At 39.5% G+C, this 21275-nt stretch overlaps 1 protein-coding gene across 2 annotated transcripts; it reads right to left on the minus strand.

The window, feature by feature from the left end:
- Window positions 1-1533: 1533 nt before the first annotated feature.
- Window positions 1534-20692, minus strand: LOC122446157 (pancreatic lipase). 2 transcript variants are annotated; one of them, XM_043476027.1, is made up of 13 exons: window positions 20679-20692; window positions 20517-20562; window positions 18803-18957; window positions 17926-18048; window positions 15921-16055; window positions 12412-12523; window positions 11052-11171; window positions 10817-10936; window positions 10195-10313; window positions 6610-6739; window positions 5167-5275; window positions 3912-4076; window positions 1534-1659 (listed from the first exon to the last, which is right to left on the minus strand). In XM_043476027.1, the coding sequence occupies exons 2-13, from the start codon at window positions 20560-20562 to the stop codon at window positions 1596-1598; spliced, it is 1398 nt and encodes a 465-aa protein (XP_043331962.1). In that variant the 5' UTR covers window positions 20679-20692; the 3' UTR covers window positions 1534-1595. The 2 variants fall into 2 exon arrangements, with proteins under 2 accessions (XP_043331962.1, XP_043331963.1); XM_043476028.1 differs by lacking the exon at window positions 20679-20692 and having other exon boundaries at window positions 1563-1659; window positions 18788-18957.
- Between the last annotated feature and the right edge of the window lie 583 nt (window positions 20693-21275).

Below are 21275 nucleotides of genomic sequence, written 5' to 3' on the forward strand. Positions count from 1 at the left end.
GATCCAGATAAGATTAGAATCAGACACAACCTAGTGACTGAACAACAAGATGGAATTGGGGCTTTTAACTGAGAATAACAACTGAAATATGTTGAATGAACTTGTATCCTGGTCAGATTCAGGGATTTAAGGCATACGAATCTGTGGATCTCTTTTGAAAATGTAACTTCAGTTCCACCAGACAACTCTCCAGTCTTCAAGATGTATGACTCCTTAGAAGTCACAAAGATAGAGAATAAGGTTGTTAACCATCATTTGTCATGTCCACATGTCCAGATGAAGGTGCTTTCCTCCAGCCAATGAGCTCTATTTTTTTTTCTCCTTCAATTTCAAGTTCACTACGTATAGATATCTTGTCATCTCATAAGACAATGATCTTATAAGTTCTAGGGGAAGAGAAGGTTGGTTCGGGCTGGGTTCTAGGAGGCCTTTAATTTCAAAGAAGTTTTTGTCCTGAAAAATCTGTTTTCTAAGTCTTTTTCACAGCTGGACCCTCAGCTACATTTGTTTAAATCATAGTTCAAAACATCCCTTGACCTGGTTGAATTTCTCCCTGTGTTTGTTGTAAATGAAAGTGGGGTGCAAGACTTTGCCTTATCATCTGTCAACTATTGACCTCTTTCTTTTTCTTTTATCAGAGATGCCCTATCTATGGGAAGTGAATTCAGGTTCTGAGTGTATCTTAAGACTTCCCAAAGCCCTTGATGGCCATTGGTAGATTTCTACCAGTTCTTGTGGACTGACTACTAAGTAAAAGTCTCATATCAGTAGACCTGGTGCCAGTTGGGGAAAATTAGGCACCAAAGTCTATAACCTTTGTAGGGTGTGAGAGAATTTCCAAAACAGCCCCAACTTTCAGAATCCCAGAGTAGGAAAGTTCTGGGCCAGGTGGAGCAAGATTTAGATTAGAACATGATCAGAATTTGCACTCTGTGCAAGTACCAAAGGGACCGACATAAACCCCATATGTAGGTCAAGTCATTGCCTTTTTCAATGCCCTTTGCGGTCTCTGCTCATCATTATGGAAGTCTTCCATCATCTGATGGCCATGGACCAGGCACTGGGCCCACTCTTTGCTCACTGTGTATACTTAGTACCTAGCAGAGTGCCTTACACACAGTATGTGCTCAGCAAGTGCTCATTGGGGGAATAAATGGTCAATCAAGACCCATTTAGTCCCACCTCCTACAACTCCTCTGTCTAAACATGGTCCACAACATATAACATATCATTTGATTAAAGATGATGGAAAAAGTGGCAAAGGTGGGTACTGATCACATATGCCCACAACCAACAGAAGGCTCATTTTGGACCTGGAAGTCTTCCTTAAGTGATCAGAATGACATCGGTAACATCAAAAACGAGCATGATGCCAGTATCGAGTAAACAATATTCCCAAGTTCAAATGTCAAGTAACATGTAGCAAAATTCAAGTTATTTGTGGTTCTTCAGACCAACTCCAAATTTTGGATCTTTAACCCTATTATCCAGAAATTTCACTGGAAATAATGGACATGATGGCAAAAAAAGGAATGTATTGCTTTACCACCAGATTTTATTAGCAGTAAGATTCAGTATTCACATGGCCGCAGTTCCTAACATGGGTTGAGGGTGAGCAGAACCTCTTCCCTCACAGTGTCTTGGCTACAGAAGTCAAACCTGGGGAGAGAAAACAAGACGTCAGCCCTTCCTGTCTCACAGCTGGTGTGTCACCTGAGATGACAGCCTCTTCTCTGCCCTCAGTCTGAGTGAGTGTGACCCCTTATGCCTGAGACTAGATACTGGCTGAGGGGATACCTCTTGGGTATAAAGGACTGCATTTTCCTTTCCAATTTTAGGCCGTGACTATGCAATAGCAGACAGAAAAGATATTATTGGACTCTCAAAAGACAGGGAAGGTCCACCAGTCACATCCCCAGAGCACCTACTAAATATGGCATGTTGTCAGTGAATGCAGTGAGGAAGAAGAAGGTTGGCAGAATGACAAGAAATCAGCCAGAGTTTTTTAAAAAAGGAAAAAGAAAGAAGCCAGAGTAAAAATCCTGAGGTCCTGGTGTTACACTGGCCAGGTGTTCTCATTTTAATTCAATATTCGACTGAAATGATAATTTTGCTCATTAAGACTGAATGATATTTAGGAGGCTCATTTTCTTACTGGGGTGGGTTGCCATGCCCTCCTCCAGAGGATTTTCCCATCCCAGGGATCGAACCCGGGTCTCCTGCACTGCAGGCAGATTCTTTACCATCTGAACCACCAGGGGAGTCCAACAAAATACATAAGCATATGTAAAGTGCCTGAGGCATAAAAAATGCTTAGAAAAGACTCTTTTCTCTTCATTTTCTTCCCTGTAATGTAATGGCTAGCAGATGTGCAAATAGCAAATTAAAGGTTAAAAACTAATCTTGAAAGCGTCACAAGAAACGAAGAGCACACTATAAATACCGATAAGGTTGAATTGAATTTCTTTTGGGGTAGTGAAGAATTTGCTGAAGTCAGATTTCCTGCCCCTGAATTGTGGCTTTGAGCCTTCATTGAATTATCTGTAAAACGGGGATATTAGTAGCACTTACCTCCCATTACCACCATCAAGAGCGTAAACATAACCAGTGTTTTGAAATGTTTCTCCTGTCCTTTGCAATCTCTCCTTCCCATCCTATTCCACTCACAGCCTTGGCTAGTTTCCTCACATATGTGTGCTGATCAGCAGTCTACTGAGTACTTAAGGAAATTTTCCAGCTCTCTGAGATTCCCTCTCTGAAGCTTTCTCCTTGCTGGTACTCAGTCCTATGAAATCTACTTGTCTTGGATTTTCTGGATTCTCAGATCTGTTTCTCAGGTCAGGTAGTGGGCTCCACCTGAATTTTTCCTCTTTGTGGGACATCCTGGTTACTCTCTTAAGGCTGTAAGCCAGGACAATTTCAAGACTACATTATTTGTTTATTATTTCTCAGCAGTCACTTCCCTTTGTTGCCTAATGTTCAGTATCTTGAAAACTGTGGTTTGATATATTTTGTCTGAATTTCTGTCTGTTTCAGGGGGAAGGTAAATCTGGTCTCTTGTGTCTCCATCTTTTCCAGAAGCAAAAGCTCCTCTTTGGACTTACAGGAGGACTGAATGATATGATGGAAGAAGCCACATAGCTCTGTACCTCAGAATCGGGCTTTATACTCAATACACTGGGCTGATATTGGTACTTTTAAGAGTATCGTCATTCTCAACTCACTGTTTCTGGTGATACACTATGGTAAATGTCCTTTGATTCACACACACTTTAGTCTTGATTAGAACCAAGGGTTGATCTTTATCTTCACTAAAAGGGCCAATGATACGGGACAACCTATTTGTGTTCTTTGATACATTGCATGTTTTCCTGGTAATTGAAGTGGTGATTTGGTGAATCCAGGAAGTTTGGGGAAGATACACATATTAAGCACACACATAGCACAAAGCACAACTGCTAAATGAAATCAATCTTTTCACGTTAGGATCATGAAACAAGATTCTCAATCTAACACTTAATTTGTATCAGATCACACAATGAAAGTGAAAGCCACTCGTAGTGTCTGACTCTTTGTGATCTGTATAGTCCATGGGATTCTCCCGGCCAGAATGCTGGAGTGGGTAGTTGTTTCATTCTCCACCAGGGATTGAACCCAGGTCTCCCTCATTGCAGGCAGATTCTTTACCAGCTGAGATACTAGAGAAACGCACATGGTCATCCAGAAATCTATTAAAGTTGTTTTCCTAAAGTTCTACACTTTCTCCCAAAAAAATAAAAGGTGTTAGGAAGCAGCTATTGCTGAGACAGAGAAGAACCACTGCAGATTATTTAACTTAAAGTTGCTTTTCAGTGGGAGTAGAATTATAAATGTGACAATGCTTCCAATCTCTTTGGATTTATATTACTTACACTTGTCCGTCGTTTGTTTCCACACTGATCTTGGATGCTCCCACTTTGGGTAGAGTTGGGTTGATCACATTGTTGTACCAAAGAAATTTAACCTTTTGCAAAACTCCAACTTCCACATCTGAGTCAAATTCACTGGATTCAGTATTGTCTGGTTTGAGAGTACCGCTTGGGAGTGAAGTTAAACACATACATGAACATACATAAATACACACACACACACACATATATGTTTCTAAAACCAGCTTACAATGTATCTCTAGTAAGATGATTGATAGTACATTTGTCAGTCTAATGGTTAAATAAATATAGACATGTATGCTTAGTCAGTGGTAGTTCATTTGCCATCAATAACTCATATTACTTTAAAGTCAGCCTTCCTTTGATAAAACTTCAAACATATTTTAGTCACAATCCTCCCACAATTTAATAAAGGATGACATCATGATGTCATTCCAGTTTTTTCATGGGTAGAATAATTATTTAGTGATTATAAATCAGATGCCATACATCAAAACAAATAACTGTGGTTTTCTCAGGAAATAGTAGGGAAAAAATTTAGGAATAGAATTCTAAAACATATTAAGGCACAAGGGTGAAATAATATCTTCCTTTTAATGACACATGGCATTTCTATAATTCTGAAGGGGTTCAGAGCAAGTCTCTCCAGAATGTGCCACTTTGGCAGGTGGACTATTTTGAGCTGAAGAAAATCAAGATTTGCCAGATTCAAGAATAACTTCTGCTTTTCCCTTACCTGCCTAAAAGAATTTAGGTAGAAGGCCTGGTTCAGGAAGAGAAATATCACCTTAGATAAAAACAAGGAATATGGCCTGGGTGTGATAAGTTGGCAGGAAGCTCAGTTGGGCCTGGATATCCAAATTCCTCTCCATGTCCTGTTGTCTCTGCCCGGCACAGCAAACCTTTGTTCACCAAATATTTGGTCTTCCCATCTTCCTTTCTCCCCTTTCAAGTCCCAGACCCCTGCTCCCTTCTCCTTAGCTCAGAGTGGCATATAAGCCTCAATTGTTTGATTGTAGGCCTCATATTACAGGAGCCCCATATGTACATTATTAAATTAGCGTTTCTCCTGTTATCTGTCCTATGTTAATTTTATTACTAGACTAGCCAAAGAGCCAAGAAAGGTAAAGCAAAAAGCTTTCTTTCCCTGCATTCCCATGTGGTAATGAATAAGCTCTTATGTCTATGACATACACTGTACGTATGAAGGATTCCAACATTTAACGAGCTTACTTACTTGAAAATTTCGTACTGCTTAGAGTTTCCTTTATCTCCGAACAAAGAAACTAGTATGTGTCCTGTAACTCTCCTTCCGGACAGTGTGACGGCCACCTTATACCTCCAACCTACAAAGGGGAAATATTTGCAAAATATCAACTTTTAGAAAAATTACTCCGAAAACAGGATTCCATTACTGTTGAATTTTGAATAATTTTTGTCTGGTTTTGGTAGTTCTAATCAAATAGTGATGGATATTCCTTTAACTAAATGTTCAGAGGGCTAACAATAGGGGGTGGGGGAGGAACACAGACTCTTCCCAAGTTCAAAAGATTTCAAGTCAAAGGACTAAGTAATATATTTTGCTTTCAACTTTTTAAACCTAACAATGTATTCTGAATCTTAGAAGAACTTTATATTAAAAGATAATGTAAAAAAAATAAATACAAAATAAAAGATAATGTGATGTTTCATCAGTTTATTTCATTTTTATAGATCACAGAAGTTTAGAGTACTATCATCTTTTGGTCTAAATAATCTACATTTATCTCAAATATTCTATAAGTCAACTTTCCATCATCACTGGAATTGTATTGACTTATGGTAATCATTTTATAGTACTAGTCAATAGTGAATTGCCATTTTTTGCCATTTAGAGCTAGCCTGGGCCAAATTGGGAAGGCAATAAAATTTAGCTTTAGTTTTTATTATGCAGTTAACCCTATTAACTCCAATACAAATAGTTTTCTTCCTCTGCGACCCCAGTAAAGAAACCCAGGGTCTGTCCCCAAGCCTCACCATTCCCACATCCTCTGATTTCCATCACCCATGGAGTCTACAATCCTGATATCTCTTGAATCTGTCACCTCCTTTCCATTTCCATAATCTCTGCTATCTCTCTCATGGGTTACTTTTCTGTTTGTAAAAAAACCTCATAATTTTGCACAGTTAAACTTTTAACAGAGTATGAAGCGGCTGAAGCAGAAGAAGCCTCCTGAATTCAGCACCAGTATCAACTGTGGAGAAATTAATTTTTGTATCAATTGATATCATGCATGCATGCCTTCTCAGTTGCTCAGCTGTGTCTGACTCTTTGCCACCCCATGGACAGTAGCCCACCAGGCTCCTCCGTCCATGGGATTTCTCAGGCAAGAATACTGGAGCTGGTTGCCATTTCCTCCTGCAGGAGACCTTCCCCACCCAGGGACTGAACCTGCGTCTCTTGTGTCTCCTGCATTGGCAGGTGGATTCTTTACCATTGTGCCACCTCAGATCAGGCTCTAAATTCCGTTCTGCCCCTCAAATTTAGCCATGTTTACAGTAAGCATGGCATTGAAATGTTTTTCCATTTTGGAGAGGAGTGTTTAAAACTTTTGTGCAGAAAAGCAATTTCACACATTTCCACTGGACATGATAAAATACATAGTATTGAGAATTTGAGACAAATAAAATAGGAACTTACGGGCAAAATTGCTGGCATCACCAGTGTTTAGATAAAATGTCTGGCCCTCTGATTTTGTTTTCCCAGGAAATCTGTCAGCATAATGACCCATCTGGGGGCAGCCGTCACTTGGACAGGGGAAGCACTTGTCCTAGAGAATATAAGCAAATGGTGAACAAAGATGTGCTTTTTAAAAATAGCATACTATCTTATTCCATGTATTGTTGAATTCTCAAATACTCTAATCCTAATCCTGTTCTGATAGTAACAGAAGATTTTAACGGTGTCTCAACAAAGGTTAAAAATGAGTCTCATTATTTAGAACAATAAATCAGCTATTTCACTGTTAAATAACACGATATTAAGAAAAAATTATAAAAGTCACTTAAGATAACTTATCTATATATATTTAACCTTTTCTCTTTTGCCTCTCTTAAGTTGCTCCAGTTGCCCCAAGACACCCCTCTTGTTTTAGGTGGTCAGAATTTATTTTAGAAAAGTTGGAAAAGAAAGAGCAAGGTGATAATCAGCTTCTGATATATAAAATAGAATCCACTGGGAGGACAATAGACTTAAAAGTCATTTTTCTCAATTTCTTTAGTTCCCACTTAGCATATCAAGGTCTGAAAGATTCAAATCTCAGAATTTTCCCAGTGGGAAGGGAAATTGTCCTAGTTGGTTATTAAGACTTAGCCATGAGGTGAAGGTCTGAAGAAGATGGATATCATATAGGAAAATGTCCTTTCTTTTTGGATCAAGAATCGATGGGAAGAAAAGAGGGACAGAAATGAACAGAGGGGAGGTAGACAAGTAGATAGATACAGAAATTCCTACTATGAAAGGGCAAGGCTGCCCCACAGAAGAGGTGAGTGGTGAACTCCTGAATCAATGGACCAGGTAGGGCCTGGGCCAAATCTCAGGGTCTGCATCCAGAGAAAGCTAAGGGGAAATGGAGTCAGTCCAGGAGAAATACCCAACCTGCAAGAGTGGACATGCCTAGATATCACCTGCAGATGGCAGCAGTGAGCCCATCAATGTGGTGGATCTCCCAAGTCTCCCTTTCTGACCCTTCACACACACGCACACACCACCACCACCACCACCAAGATCATCCCGCCCAATACCAACTTGGATATAGGTGGCCCAAAGGCTGAGAAATCTGCAAAACTGAAAATGCTTTCCTATAAAGGTGTCTGAGCATCACCTAAAAGGACTGTTTATTATTACTGAATCAGGTTAAGTTTTAACTGGATGAAATTTAAAGCTTCTGTGTTGTTTGTTTTCCCCATTACCTAGAAAATGGAGTTTTGGAATAAAATAAAAATAAAGAAGCCAGGATGTTCTTGTTGTACATGCAAGCTATATTGTGAATAAATATGTACCCATCTCTTTTTCCTTACACATAAGAGCTAACATTTGTTGAGTGCTAATTATTATATCTTAGGTTCTGGGCTAAGTAATTAGAACATGTTATCTCATTAATTCCTACCAAATATATGGAATTTACCATTTTATTTACATTTTAAAATGAAGAAAGTGATTTAGAGAAGTTGAATGTTTTGCCCCAAATCATTCACCTTCTTAACTGTGGAACTAGGAATCAGATCCTCTCTCTTCATTGTTAAAGTATATCTGCTTGATAATTATAACTTCACATGGCATGTTACTTGAAAATTTACATATTTAAATATGTACAAATGCATATTAAATATTGTACATAGTAAATATGTACATACGTTACATATTAAATAACACACGGTATACATTTTTATTTGAAAAAAATTATAGTGAAAGGAAAAGCAATAGTAAAAAAAAAAAAAGGCAACTGATATGTTATATTCAAGATCAGGGCTTCCCAAGTGGCGCTGGTGGTAAGAAACCTGCGTGCCAATGCAGGAGACAAAAGAAACATAGTTCCATCCCTGGGTCAGGAAGATCCCCTGGAGGAGGGCAGGGCAACCCACTCCAGTATTCTTGCCTGGAGAATCCCATGGACAGAGGAGCTGGGCAGGCTACAGTCTATATGGTTGCAAAGACTTGGGCACAACAGAAGCGACTTAGTACACAGGCACACATTCAAGATCAGATTTAAGTATCCTAACTTAGAAATCCCTTTTCTCCTTTCCTTTTTGCTTCTCTTCTTTTCACGGCTATTTGTAAGGCCTTCTCAGACAACCACTTTGCCTTTTTGCATTTCTTTTCCATGGGGATGGTCTTGATCCCTGTCTCCTGTCAAGGCTGTATATTGTCACCCTGCTTATTTAACTTATATGCAGAGTGCATCATGAGAAACGCTGGGCTGGAAGAAGCACAAGCTGGAATCAAGATTGCTGGGAGAAATATCAATAACCTCAGATATGCAGATGACACCACCCTTATGGCAGAAAGTGAAGAAGAACTAAAGAGCCTCTTGATGAAAGTGAAAGAGGAGAGTGAAAAAGTTGGCTTAAAACTCAACATTCAAAAAACTAAGATCATGGCATCTGGTCCCATCACTTCATGGCAAATATATGGGGAAACAGTGGAAACAGCGGCTGACTTTATTTTTTGGGGCTCCAAAATCACTGCAGATGGTGATTGCAGCCATGAAATTAAAAGACGCTTACTCCTTGGAAGGAAAATTATGACCAACCTAGATAGCATATTAAAAAGCAGAGACATTACTTTGCCAACAAAGGTCCGTCTAGTCAAGGCTATGGTTTTTCCAGTGGTCATGTGTGAATGTGAGAGTTGGACCACGAAGAAAGTTGAGCGCCGAAGAATTGATGCTTTTGAACTGTGGTGTTGGAGAAGACTCTTGAGAGTCCCTTGGACTGCAAGGAGATCCAACCAGTCCATCCTGAAGGAGATCAGTCCTGGGTGTTCATTGGAAGGACTGATGCTGAAGCTGAAACTCCAATACTTTGGCCACCTCATGCAAAGAGTTGACTCACTGGAAAAGACCCTGATGCTGGGAGGGGTTGGGGGCAGGAGGAGAAGGGGACGACAGAGGATGAGATGGCTGGATGGCATCACCGACTCAATGGGCATGAGTTTGAGTAAACTCCGGGAGTTGGTGATGGACATGGAGGCCTGGCATGCTGAGATTCATGGGGTCGCAAAGAGTCGGACACGACTGAGCGACTGAACTGAACTGGACTGAACTTAGATATCCAGAGGTTACCAAAAAAGATGATAAAAAAAAAAAAATCTGGGCAATTATGTGATTGCACAGAAATGTCCACACACCCACAATCCTATTCGTTTGTAAGGTTAACATTTAAGACAGGTTTTCCATGATCATCAGTGTCCTGTGACCATAGCTCAGGTTTCCAGAGACAATGTCTGCCCTTGGAATTATTTCCAAAGCAAGTTTTCACATTTACCCAACACACACAGAAGTGATAAAGAACAAGGTGGACGCAGGCATTTCAGTTTACAAGTCCAATTCTCTAAAGTTCTCCCTTGCCTTATCACTATTAGAATAAACACATATGATTGAAAGAGTAAATAAGGTATCAGTCATATAGTAACATTCACTGAGAGCATACTGGGTGCGGTGAACCGCACCAGTCATGAGAAGTGATGGTCACAAAACCCTTCAGGTGCAAGAGACGATGTACTTACTGCACTGAAAGCGGTGTAAGAGGCACAAGGGAACCCAGCAAAGCCATCAGGGTTGAGGATGCTGTCAGCATAATACTTGTAGCTTCTTAAGTGATTACAGGCCACAAAGTCACGCGTTCCTTTGAAATCAGACGTGATTACACATCAGAGACAGATGCTATTTTTCCAAGTTAATGTCATGTTTGGAACATAGTTGTTGAATAGGTTTCTCTAATTAGTGCAAACTCCTGGCAGTCACAGAACAAAATCATTTATGAAGGCTTGTTATCATTTGAGATGCAATCAGAAGTTAAGATTATAATAGTTACGCCACAGATGAATGAAATGGAAAAATAACTCTAGGAAGGAAAGATCCATCCATATAGATACAAGTATAATGTAGTAATATATTCCCTGAATTAGATTCTTGGAAAGTTGAATACAAGTACATTTTCTTTCCTGTAGTCTGCTCATGTCCACTTCTCCCAGTGAAAATGTGTATCATGGGGATACAATGAAGAGTCCTTTGGTTATAGAAAATGTGACACCTGTACCATATCAAAATATGCAGCATGTTTACCAAAAGAAAACACAGATTCCGCCCCCAAGGAAATCTCCTTATGTACATAACAAATAGGTTTACCTTCCCAGATCCCATCTATGTCAACAATCTGAGACAGAGCATTCTTCTGACATCCAGGCATTTCTTTCCCTCCATTTGGGAAGAAATCTAGGTGGCCCACAACTTGGCTCATTCCAAACCCTGAGAAATTTTAAAATATGGGAAAGTTGACGTCAACATACAGACTCAAAACACTCTAAAATGCTCATGTGTAAATTCAAAAAAACACTCCAGGAGGATGAATTTAAGAACTCACCAAGGTTGGGGATTATTGGGGCAGCGTCTGTGTGAATTACATCCACAAACTGCGCATCGCTGGGGTCCAGTCGGACCAATTCAGGTGTGCCCTCAAAGCAAGGCTCCGCTGGATCCAACCCTAAAACAGACAGGATGTATCATATCAGTGTCTTATCAGTGGACAGGCACGTTTACCTCTCTCGCCAGTAACAAACCCGAGTGCACGCACAGGTGGTAATCATGAGTAGTGTGTGCAAAGAGATGAGTCAGTTCTTCCGTAACGTACCATTTTCTGAAAGGAAATCTATGTCTAATTTACTATTTGCTTTAAAGTGAATTTTCCTTGAGGCATGGAATATTCGTGGATACTTAGTCACTGGGTCAATTCTGTCACTAGCGTAGTTACAACAAACGAGGTCAGACTCCGGGAGACAGCACTGGACTCCTAAGAGACTTTCAGGCTAAAAAAGTTCCACCTACACTAACTCCCCTGAGGGCAAGGATCTTGGCATTCACAGTCACTGGGACCACAGCTTGACAAAGTGCCTGACTGAGCGGGTTCCACTGGACATTAATGGACTGTGAAAAGGAAAGTTCTCTCCAACAAATTAAAGAGAGATATTCCAGTTGCCCTCACCAATCCAAATATAACCAGCTTATCTGAAGTATTAAAAAAGAGAATCAGGAGTTTGGGGACAGAGTCAGAAGATGCAAGAATAAGTAATCATTCCCTAAAATAGTCACCTCTCAGATCCAGGAGAGCAAAGTCTTTCTCAGAAAGTTACAAGGTTTGTGCAGGACCTGGGTATCCAACACACGACTCCACTGGCTAAATGCAACCAGTCTGAGATTGATAAAATAATATTTTTGACCTAACTAGCAGCTTGAGCTCTGCCAGCCCAGGCACCCAGACTATCTGTCCCCACCACTTGGGTTGTGGTTGATGAGGATTGGAATAATTACCAATTGCTGTGAAGCAGAATATAACTAATGAATACATTTTTGATCTCTTTGGATTTAATTCTATTTATTCTATTATTTATGCTATTTATTTTATTCACTAAACTCATCCTTTGTGAATATATGACAAAGAGAAAGTAGATATGAATAAGATTGCCAGATGCTCTTAATTCACGTTTTAGTCACATGTGGGTATTTATATGCTACACAGGGCTCTGTAGACCAAAGATCAGTATTAATAAACAATTAATAAGGTCTTAGAACACACTGATTTCTCTGATCCTATGACCTAATTAGGAAAATGTAAAAACTTGTCTTCTCAGGTAAAAAACAGGTCTCTCTGTCAAATTTCTATCCTTGTAGACCCCATATAGGCTTCACTTAGTCCAATTTTGCAGCTTTTTACTGTTTTGACCTACCTGTGATACGTCCAATAGCCCCATTGGTCCTCCTTCCTGCCTCCCCAGCAGCGTGGGCACCCAGGCTGTGGCCAATGACATGGACGTCAGAAAGTGAGTATTCAAATGATGACTGTTGAAAAGAAAACTCCTTCAGAATGTTTTCAAACTGGCAAACTTCAAGATGGGCAGAAAAGAGAGAGCTCTGAAAACTCAACTTTTAAGAAGACATGCTGCCCCTTCAAAACAATCAATTTTCAGGGATTCTTTTCATTTATAATAGAAAACGGTGATGGTTTGGTGCTTAAACTGGTGGAAGTAGTACTCTCTTTTATTGTTTCACTACATAGAAGAAACCTTTGATGGTATGAGGACTTGCTGTCTTGAGGCGATGAAGCAAGTATTTGTAGAAAATAATAATGATTCTTCAACACATGATGTTGGGAAAACTGGACGGTTACATGCAAAGGAATAAAACTGGACCACTTTCTTAAACCATACACAAAAGTAAACTCAAAATGGATTAGAACTTAAATGTAAGACCTGAAACCATAAAACACCCGGAAGAAGCATAGAAACTACATTCTTTGACATCCATCTTAGCAATATTTTTTTGGATGTGTCAAAAGCAGGCAAAAGAAACAAAAGCAAAAATAAACAAACGGAATTAGTCAAACTGAAATGCTTTTTCACGGTGAAGGAAACCATCAGCAAACCAAGAAGGCAACTTATTAGATGGGAGAAGATATTTGCAAATTATATATTCCATAAGAGGTTGACATTCAAAACAGATGAAGAGCTCACAACTCAATATAAAAAATCCAAATAATCTGATTAAAAAATGAAGGGAGGACCTGAATAGACATTTTTCCAAGTCAGACATACAGACGGCCAACAGACAGATGAAAAGATGTTCAACATTACTAATCATTCAGTTCAGTTCAGTCGCTCAGTCGTGTCTGACTCTGCAACCCCATGGACTGCAGCATGCCAGGCCTTCCTGTCCATCACCAACTTCAGGAGCTTACTCAAACTCATGTCCATCAAGTCGGTGATGCCATCCAACCATCTCATCTTCTGTCATGCCCCACTTTCATCTCCTCCCACCTTCAATCTTTCCCAGCATCAGGGTCTTTTCAAATGAGTTGGTTCTTCACATCGGATGGCCAAAGTATTGGAGTTTCAGCTTCAGCATCATTCCTTCCAGTGAATATTTAGGACTGATTTCCTTTAGGATGGACTGGTTGGATCTCTTTGCAGTCCAAGGGACTCTCAAGAGTCTTCTCCAACACATCAGTTCAAAAGCATCAATTCTTTGGTGCTCAGCTTTCTTTATAGTCCAACTCTCACATCCATACATGACTACTGGAAAAACCATAGCTTTGACTAGATGGACCTTTGTTGGGAAAGTAACATCTCTTCTTTTTAATATGCTGTCTAGGTTAGTCATATCTTTTCTTCCAAGGAGAAAGCGTCTTTTAATTTCATGGCTGCAGTCACCATCTGCAGTGATTTTGGAGCCCCCCCAAATAAAATCTGTCACTATTTCCATTGTTTCCCCATCTATTTGCCATGAAGTGATGGGACCAGATGCCATGATCTTAGTTTTCTGAATGCTGAGTTTTAAGCCAACTTTTTCATTCTCCTCTTTCACTTTCATCCAGAGGTTCTTTAGTTCTTCACTTTCTGCCATAAGGGTGGTGTCATCTGCATATTTGAAGTCACTGATATTTCTCCCAGCAATCTTGATTCCAACTTGTGCTTCCTCCAGCCCAGTGTTTCGCATGATGTACTCTGCATATAAGTTAAATAAGCAGGGTGATGATATACAGCCTTGACCTACTCCTTTCCCAATTTGGAACCAATCTGTTGATCCATGTCCAGTTCTAACTGTTGCTTCTTGACCCACATACAGATTTCTCAGGAGGCAGGTCAGGTGGTCTGGTATTCCCATCTCTTGAAGAATTTTCCACAGTTTGTTGTGATCCACACAGTCAGAGACTTTGTTGTAGTCAATAAAGCAGAAGTAGATGTTTTTCTGAAACTCTCTTGCTTTTTTGATGATCCAATGGATGTTGACAATTTGATCTCTGGTTCCTCTGCCTTTTCAAAATGCAGCTTGTACATCTGGAAGTTCACGGTTCATGTATTGTTGAAGCCTGGCTTGGAGAATATTGAGCATTTCTTTGCTAGCATGTGAGATGAGTGCAATTGTGCGGTACTGTGGCCATTTCTGACTGAAAAAGGTTACTAATCATTAGGTAAGTGCAAATCAAAACTACAGGGAGACAACACCTCATACTTGTCAGACCGGCTATTATCAAAAAGACGACAGATACTGAGGGTTGGCAAGGATGTGGAGAAAAGGGAATCCTCAAGTATGTCAGTGGGAATGTAAATTGATATAGCCACTATGGAAAATAGTATGGAGGTTCTTTAAAAATTAAATATAGAACTATCATATGGTCCAGCAATTCCACTTCTGGGTATTGTTTCTACGAAAATGAAAACATAAATTCCAAAAGATACGTGCGCTCTTGTGTTCATTGCAGAATTATTTGCAGCAGCCAAGCTATGGAAACAACCTCAGGGTGTATCAGTAGGTGCATAAAGGAGCCGCGGTACAGACACACCGTGTTTCACTGAGCTTGGCTTTATTGTGTTCCACAGACACTGTGGGTTTTTTTTTGTTTGTTTGTTTTTTACAAGCTACAGCATTTGGCAACTCTGCCTTGAACAAGTCTAACTGCCATTTTCCCAACAGCATCTGTTCACTTTGTGTTTCTGTGCCACTTTTTGGTAATAGTCAGAATATTTCAAAATTTTCACTATCATAGTATTTCTTATGGTGATCAGTGACCTTTGATATTACTACTGTAATTGTTTTGGGGTGCCACAAACCACACTCATGTGGATGGTGAATTTAATCAATAAATGTTCTGCTAGCTCCACCAACCAGACATTGCAATTATATATATTGACACATGAAACTAATGGAATATTGTGTGTCAACTTTCCTTCAATTTTTAAAAAAAGTAAAAGAAAAAAAAATTAAACAAGAAAGACAAGAAAAGAATAATGAAATCAATTACTTAAGCATTTTCAAGTTTCATATTTTCTCAGTTTTTAGTTACCCAATCAGGTTAACTTGTTATCACTGTGCTTCTCTTCAAACAAACAAACGAAACCCCTAGTTTAATTATCACGTCAACTTGGCTTAATAACTGGTTATGTTAAAAGAACTAACAGTGAAATTCAGTAGAAAGACCTTACCTGGTTGCTTGAATAATAGCACTTAGAATTAGTTTAGTTTAAACTTAACGGGCAATGAATTGATGAAGTTCAAATTGATTTAATTGATGAAGCTTAAATAAAGATTTTTTTTTTTTTGCATTTTTCTCTTCAATCAAGGAGAATGCAACTCTCAGTAGAAAAATATTTTATGAATTCTCATACACGCAGCAATTTTGGGGGGAAGAGAATTCAGAGAACCATGTCCATGGGCTTTTATATAACCCAGAGTTAGTTACCTTAAGAACATCCACTAAATACGCCACCTCTGCACCCACAATCCGGATGTTCTGTGTGGCTTGTGTGTACCCTGTGCGGGAGCCGCCTTTCCAGTCCACACAGATGCAGTTCACACTTTCCACGGTAAACAGGTTCTGGGGGGAGGGACACAATAAATAGGTAAATAATTCAGGATCTTAACTAACTACTAATTAACACTCTTGAAGACTAGGATAAATTCTCTTCTTGACCTATACAATATCAAGCTCGCTTTTTAACTCGAAATCAGTAAACAAAACTTCTGTTACAGTTATGGAATACTTTTTAAAGCTTAATACGGGCTCTAAACTAGAGGTTTGGCCATAATGGGAAATGGATTCTTGGGATATCTACAACAACAGATGCGTGGATGTTTGTTTCGGGGAAAAGTGTATAAAATGTGGTACAGTGGTTTGTCTCATTAGCACATCATCGACTTCACAAGACTACATTGTCTCTTACTAGAATGCACCCCAGGACATCGCCTGTCTTTTTCACTGATGTATCCTCAGTGCCTCGGATAGTTCCTGGCATACAATAGATATTCAGTAAATATTTACTAAATAATGGAATAAGTGAAAGACTGTGTTAAGACCCTTTAAATAAAGATATTGAAGGCAAATGAATAGGCTTTTCCATGATGGAAAGATAAATCTAAGTTTTTGTATGAACGTGTTTTATTGTACATCACTGAAGTTATTTCAGAGAAAAATACAACCTTCCAGATATCTACTGGAAGTGAGGATCAGTGATAGTCTCATGAATGCTAGAACTGGCAGAAATTTTGTTTATTTGAGTATGTATTTATGCATATCCCCACCTTTTTGCCAAGAAGAATTTGAGAACGAAGCAATCTTAGAATCCATCTCCAACTCTTTCATTTTACAGACTGTAAAATCCAAATAGGGGAAACAATTTGCTAGTGTCCTGGTTAGCTAAGGATAGAGTCAGAACTGGAATTTGGGGCATTTGATCTTCTAATTTAACATACTCACTCCTCCATCTTGATGACCAAAGCCGATCACATGCAAGAAAAACACAGCTGCATTCGGGATCTCAAAAATAAACTATACATATATCTGAAAATCGACATACCTTTGGAGTTGAGAATCGTAAACTTATTTTTTCTTCACTGTAGTATATAAATCTATTACTTACCTTCCCTCATTCCCCAGTTCAATAATCAACTATAAAGTATTTTAGAAGACAAGTTGTGACTTTACTGATTATTTCTAACCTTAACTGTCTTCAGGATCAGTCAAAACTCTTGGAGTTAATTTAGCCTTTAACTTGAGTCATAGGCAGGCCTGAAATAAAACCTCTAAAGAAAAGACTGCATCTTGGTGCCACAGTTGGCCACAAAAGCTTGATGAAGAAATGAATCAACAATAATGTTCCTCCAGCACTAGCAGTTACTCAGAAAATGTACTCTATTTGATTTTCTGTCATTTAAATCTTCATTATCACAGGGCACATAGCCAAAGGCAAATTCAAGAAAATAGGATCACTACTGTTGAAACAACAGGAGCCAGAAATGAAAATCTACACAGTTTTTCAAGCTATCACTACCATAGGAGATCAAGGAGTAGCAAGTGAAAATCACAGGAAAATAATTAGTTTGGGCAAAATGAGCTATCTTAGTTCTTCACACAGAAATCAAAGCCTATTGAAGAAATGAAAGCTATCGACAATGCAACAAATGCTGCATCAATATGGCAGCATCTGTTGTGAAAATTTTGAAATATCTCTGTATTAGTTACTAAATAATCATTATCTAGAGCCACCACGTGCCTGCCAGCTTTGCTGGTCTGACCTCCACCCTGTGTCACCTCCTGGACCTCCTCTGGGAACCCCAGGCCCAGTGAGGTCAGAGGATACTCCAACCTCCTGCTGACAGGAATCTGTCCTCACTGGGTGGGGCCTTGCCTTCTACGTTGTTAATTATCACCCTGGAAACAAATTTCCTTAAGAGATTTACAGTCTCACCTTGCAAATACCCTGCAGCCAGTTTTCATCTCCCTTGTCTGTGAATCCATGAATAACAAAGCGGGTTTTTCTATTTGTTTTGAAATTGGAGCTTGCAATGACTGATGCATCTGCAACGATTTCCTGTTTGGGGGAGAAAAATGTTTAACGTCAAGTTTCTGAGAGTATCCAGTAGGACTGCCTGTACGAGGAGGGAAGTGGCAGGTGGGAGAAGACTACTGAGTCTCGGGGTCCTTGGGAGTAAAGAGTCTCTCATTACAACCAAGCTATTTCCAAACATTACCAAGTCACTACTTTCCAGATGTCATAAAATTTTTGCATTTGCTCTACTTGGGTAATATGTCTGCTATGATATTGGAGGCAGGGGATCAGATGATTAGATAGCATCACTGACTCAACGGACATGAATTTGAGCAAACTCCGGGAGGTGGTGAAGGACAGGGAAGCCTGGCGTGCTGCAGTTCATGAGGTCACAAAGAGTCAGACACAACTTAGTGACTGAACACAACAACACAATACTGGTGGTGGGGTCTTGTCTTTGACCAATGGAAAACTACATATGTATGTATTTTATAGATACAAAATATGTTGGGAGATTACACATGACATCTGGAGATGTCATATATATATAATAACCATTTTTAGAATATGGTATTAAATGTACCATAGAGGTAGAATAAGAATAATACCAAGTAAATGGATACTTTAAACAAGTTACCAAACAAGACTTTTATAAACAAGTTAGATGAAATAATACTTAAGCTCTCTGCCCTAAAAATCTCCACAGTGTGACTTGTTCTTTTTAGAAGACAAAATTCAGTATCCTTATTACATAAAGCAGATGAAACTTAGTTCTGAAAACAATGAGCGTTCTTACTTGAAAGTTGTCTGGGTTCTCATTAGTGTACAGGAGGAAGCGAGTGTTGACTTCTTCTGGAGACCAAGGCAATACTTTGAGGGGTCTTTCTATAATTCCCGCCCAAGGGGAATCATCACTGAAGCAGCCAAGTCTATCGTAGCAGACCTCCTTTCCTACAATCACACAGCAGTGTTAGTTTCAGCAGAATGCTCTTTTTAATGGTCTCCCTGCCAATGTTTGAGTTAAATTACTTTTTGTGACATGTTTTCTTCCTCCACATCCTCAGATACCTTCTTATCCACACACTCACAAAACAGCTTCAACACACAACATCCCAGCTAAGGACACGCTGCTGCTTCTCGTTTCTACCACATAGGACCGCCTCACTCCACTTCTGTCCCTGTCCGGTCCCATGCTAGGGCTTGATTAAGACTCTCAACTCAGATGTCTTCTTTGGTCCTCTGGTGCCCAAGAAAGGAGTAGCTTTGTGTCCCTAGGCCTTGGAGTAGGGGATGAAGTGCTTACCTTCTTGTAACCATCTTCTGACTTTGGGTTTGGGGTTGAAAGCTTAAGTTTCATGCAAATGCCCAAACTTTATATATCCACCTGGGTGAGTATTTAGGTCTCACCATATTGGATATATTTAGGGGCATCCTAGATTCTTGTGATAAAAAAAGGCTGCTCACAAATAATCAAATATAAAGCCCATGGTGGGGCTTCCCTGGTGGCTCAGTGGTAAAGAATCTGCCTGCCAATGCAGGAGACACAGGTTCAATCCCTCATCTAGGAAGATCCCACATGCCATGGAGCAACTAAGCTCATACGCCACAACTATTGAGCCTGCTCTAGAGCCCAGGAGCCACAACCCCTGAGCCCACGGGCCACAACTACTGAAGCCCCCACACTCCAGAACCCGTGCTCCACAGCAAGAGAAGCCACGGCAACGAGAAGCCCACGCGCCACAACTAGAGAAAAGCCAGTGCGGCAACAAAGACCCAGCACAGCCAAAAATTAATTAATTAATTAATTTAATTAAAATTAAAAGAAAGTCCATGGTGTGACACAACTCTGCACTCGAATGTTAACCCCTAAAAGAACAATACAAAGGAAGGGTTATCCAGGAGTTACTCCATCAACATTAGGAGCAGCAGTTGTTGTGGAGGCTGCATTCTTCAAAACTTACTGTGTGCCAGGTACTAGGCAACATGATTTACATACATTATCATACCTACGTCTCACAATTATCTTACAGCGAGGTGGTACTATGTGCCCAGTTGACAGATGAAGATAGGGACGCACAGAGAGGTTAAGAATTTTGCTCAGGGAAATGCAGTTGTGGCTGGTGGAACCCGGGTTCAAACTCTACACATGACTCCAAGCAAGGAGTGCTAAATTCAGAAAGAAAAATGCAAGTTAAATTGGAGTTTCAGATAAACAATACATTTTTATTGTAAGAATAGCAATAAACTTAAATTCTATTTTTTATAATGATAAATTTTACTATTTATATGACTGTGGCTTATATTCTTGGTTTTATCTGAAATTCAAATTTAACAGGACATCTTAGCTTTCACCTAGCAGCCTTACTCCCAATACCTATGCTCCTAATCATGAATCTCTCCTACTCACTTATTCCTCATCCTCATAGTGGCTTGAATTCAGCTGTTGTAGCCTTTCTTCCAAGTATTGAGCAGTAAGTCTCTTCCAGCATGACATAAATATTTTTTCTTACCTACGACTGTTCCCAGCAACACTGAAAATGTCCAGATTAGCAGCATCTAAATAAAAGTTTAAAATATAATTGAGTCCAGGGAAGTAAGTTTTTAAAAGATTGGCATAATACAAGTCTGAATGGGTAAATTTGAATAAATTAGACAGTATGCTTCAGACTCACCGTGGCAGTTCTGTCGAGTTCTGCGCACAACCAGATAGCACCTAGAGGTCCTTTTATGGGCAAATCTTATCTTTTTGGGCAGTGCCATGGAAAAGTAGCAAGAGAAAAGAGGAGGTTCCAAGGATGTATTTCTAATTTTAGTCATAAATAAACCACGACTGATAGAGTAGGTAAAGTTTTCCACCATAGTTTTCGAAAGAGGAGAAAACGGTAGATATGAATCATTCTGTTTTAATGGGACTATAACGGTTAGAATCATCCTAAGTTCATTGTAGTGAAGTTTCTGGTCTGTCCCTTTCTTAGTTTGCAGTTTTCTGGGCTGGTCTGTGGGTATGTATGAAATTAAATTGTTTCCACGGATTTGACAGCCATAGTCTTGACAACAAATACTAAGAGCTTACCAGCTCATGCAATTTTGTACAATCTTGCCTTACCCTCCAAAACAATGAAATAGAGGCAATTCTTCAAGAGATTTCATTTCTTTGGGGAAAGCTGTTGATATTTTATTTTGATAGTCCACAGGAATAGTTTATTTCTCAACAATAACATGGAAGACAGAATAAATGAACTGATGAAAGGAACCAGGGGTACTTCTAA

The sequence above is a fragment of the Cervus canadensis genome, chromosome 8, assembly GCF_019320065.1.
Source record: "Cervus canadensis isolate Bull #8, Minnesota chromosome 8, ASM1932006v1, whole genome shotgun sequence".
Lineage (NCBI taxonomy): Eukaryota > Metazoa > Chordata > Mammalia > Artiodactyla > Cervidae > Cervus > Cervus canadensis.

What these genes read in the sequence shown, in the direction of transcription:
- LOC122446157 (XM_043476028.1), bottom strand. Translation starts at nt 20,562, where the DNA reads ATGCTGCTAATCTGGACATTTTCAGTGTTGCTGGGAACAGTCGTAG. An exon ending in GTTGCTGGGAACAGTCGTAG is followed by an intron (nt 18,958 to 20,516) that starts GTAAGAAAAAAT and finishes GTGTGATTGTAG; the next exon opens with GAAAGGAGGTCTGCTACGAT. An exon ending in AAGCAGTACGAAATTTTCAA is followed by an intron (nt 4,077 to 5,166) that starts GTAAGTAAGCTC and finishes TTCACTCCCAAG; the next exon opens with CGGTACTCTCAAACCAGACA.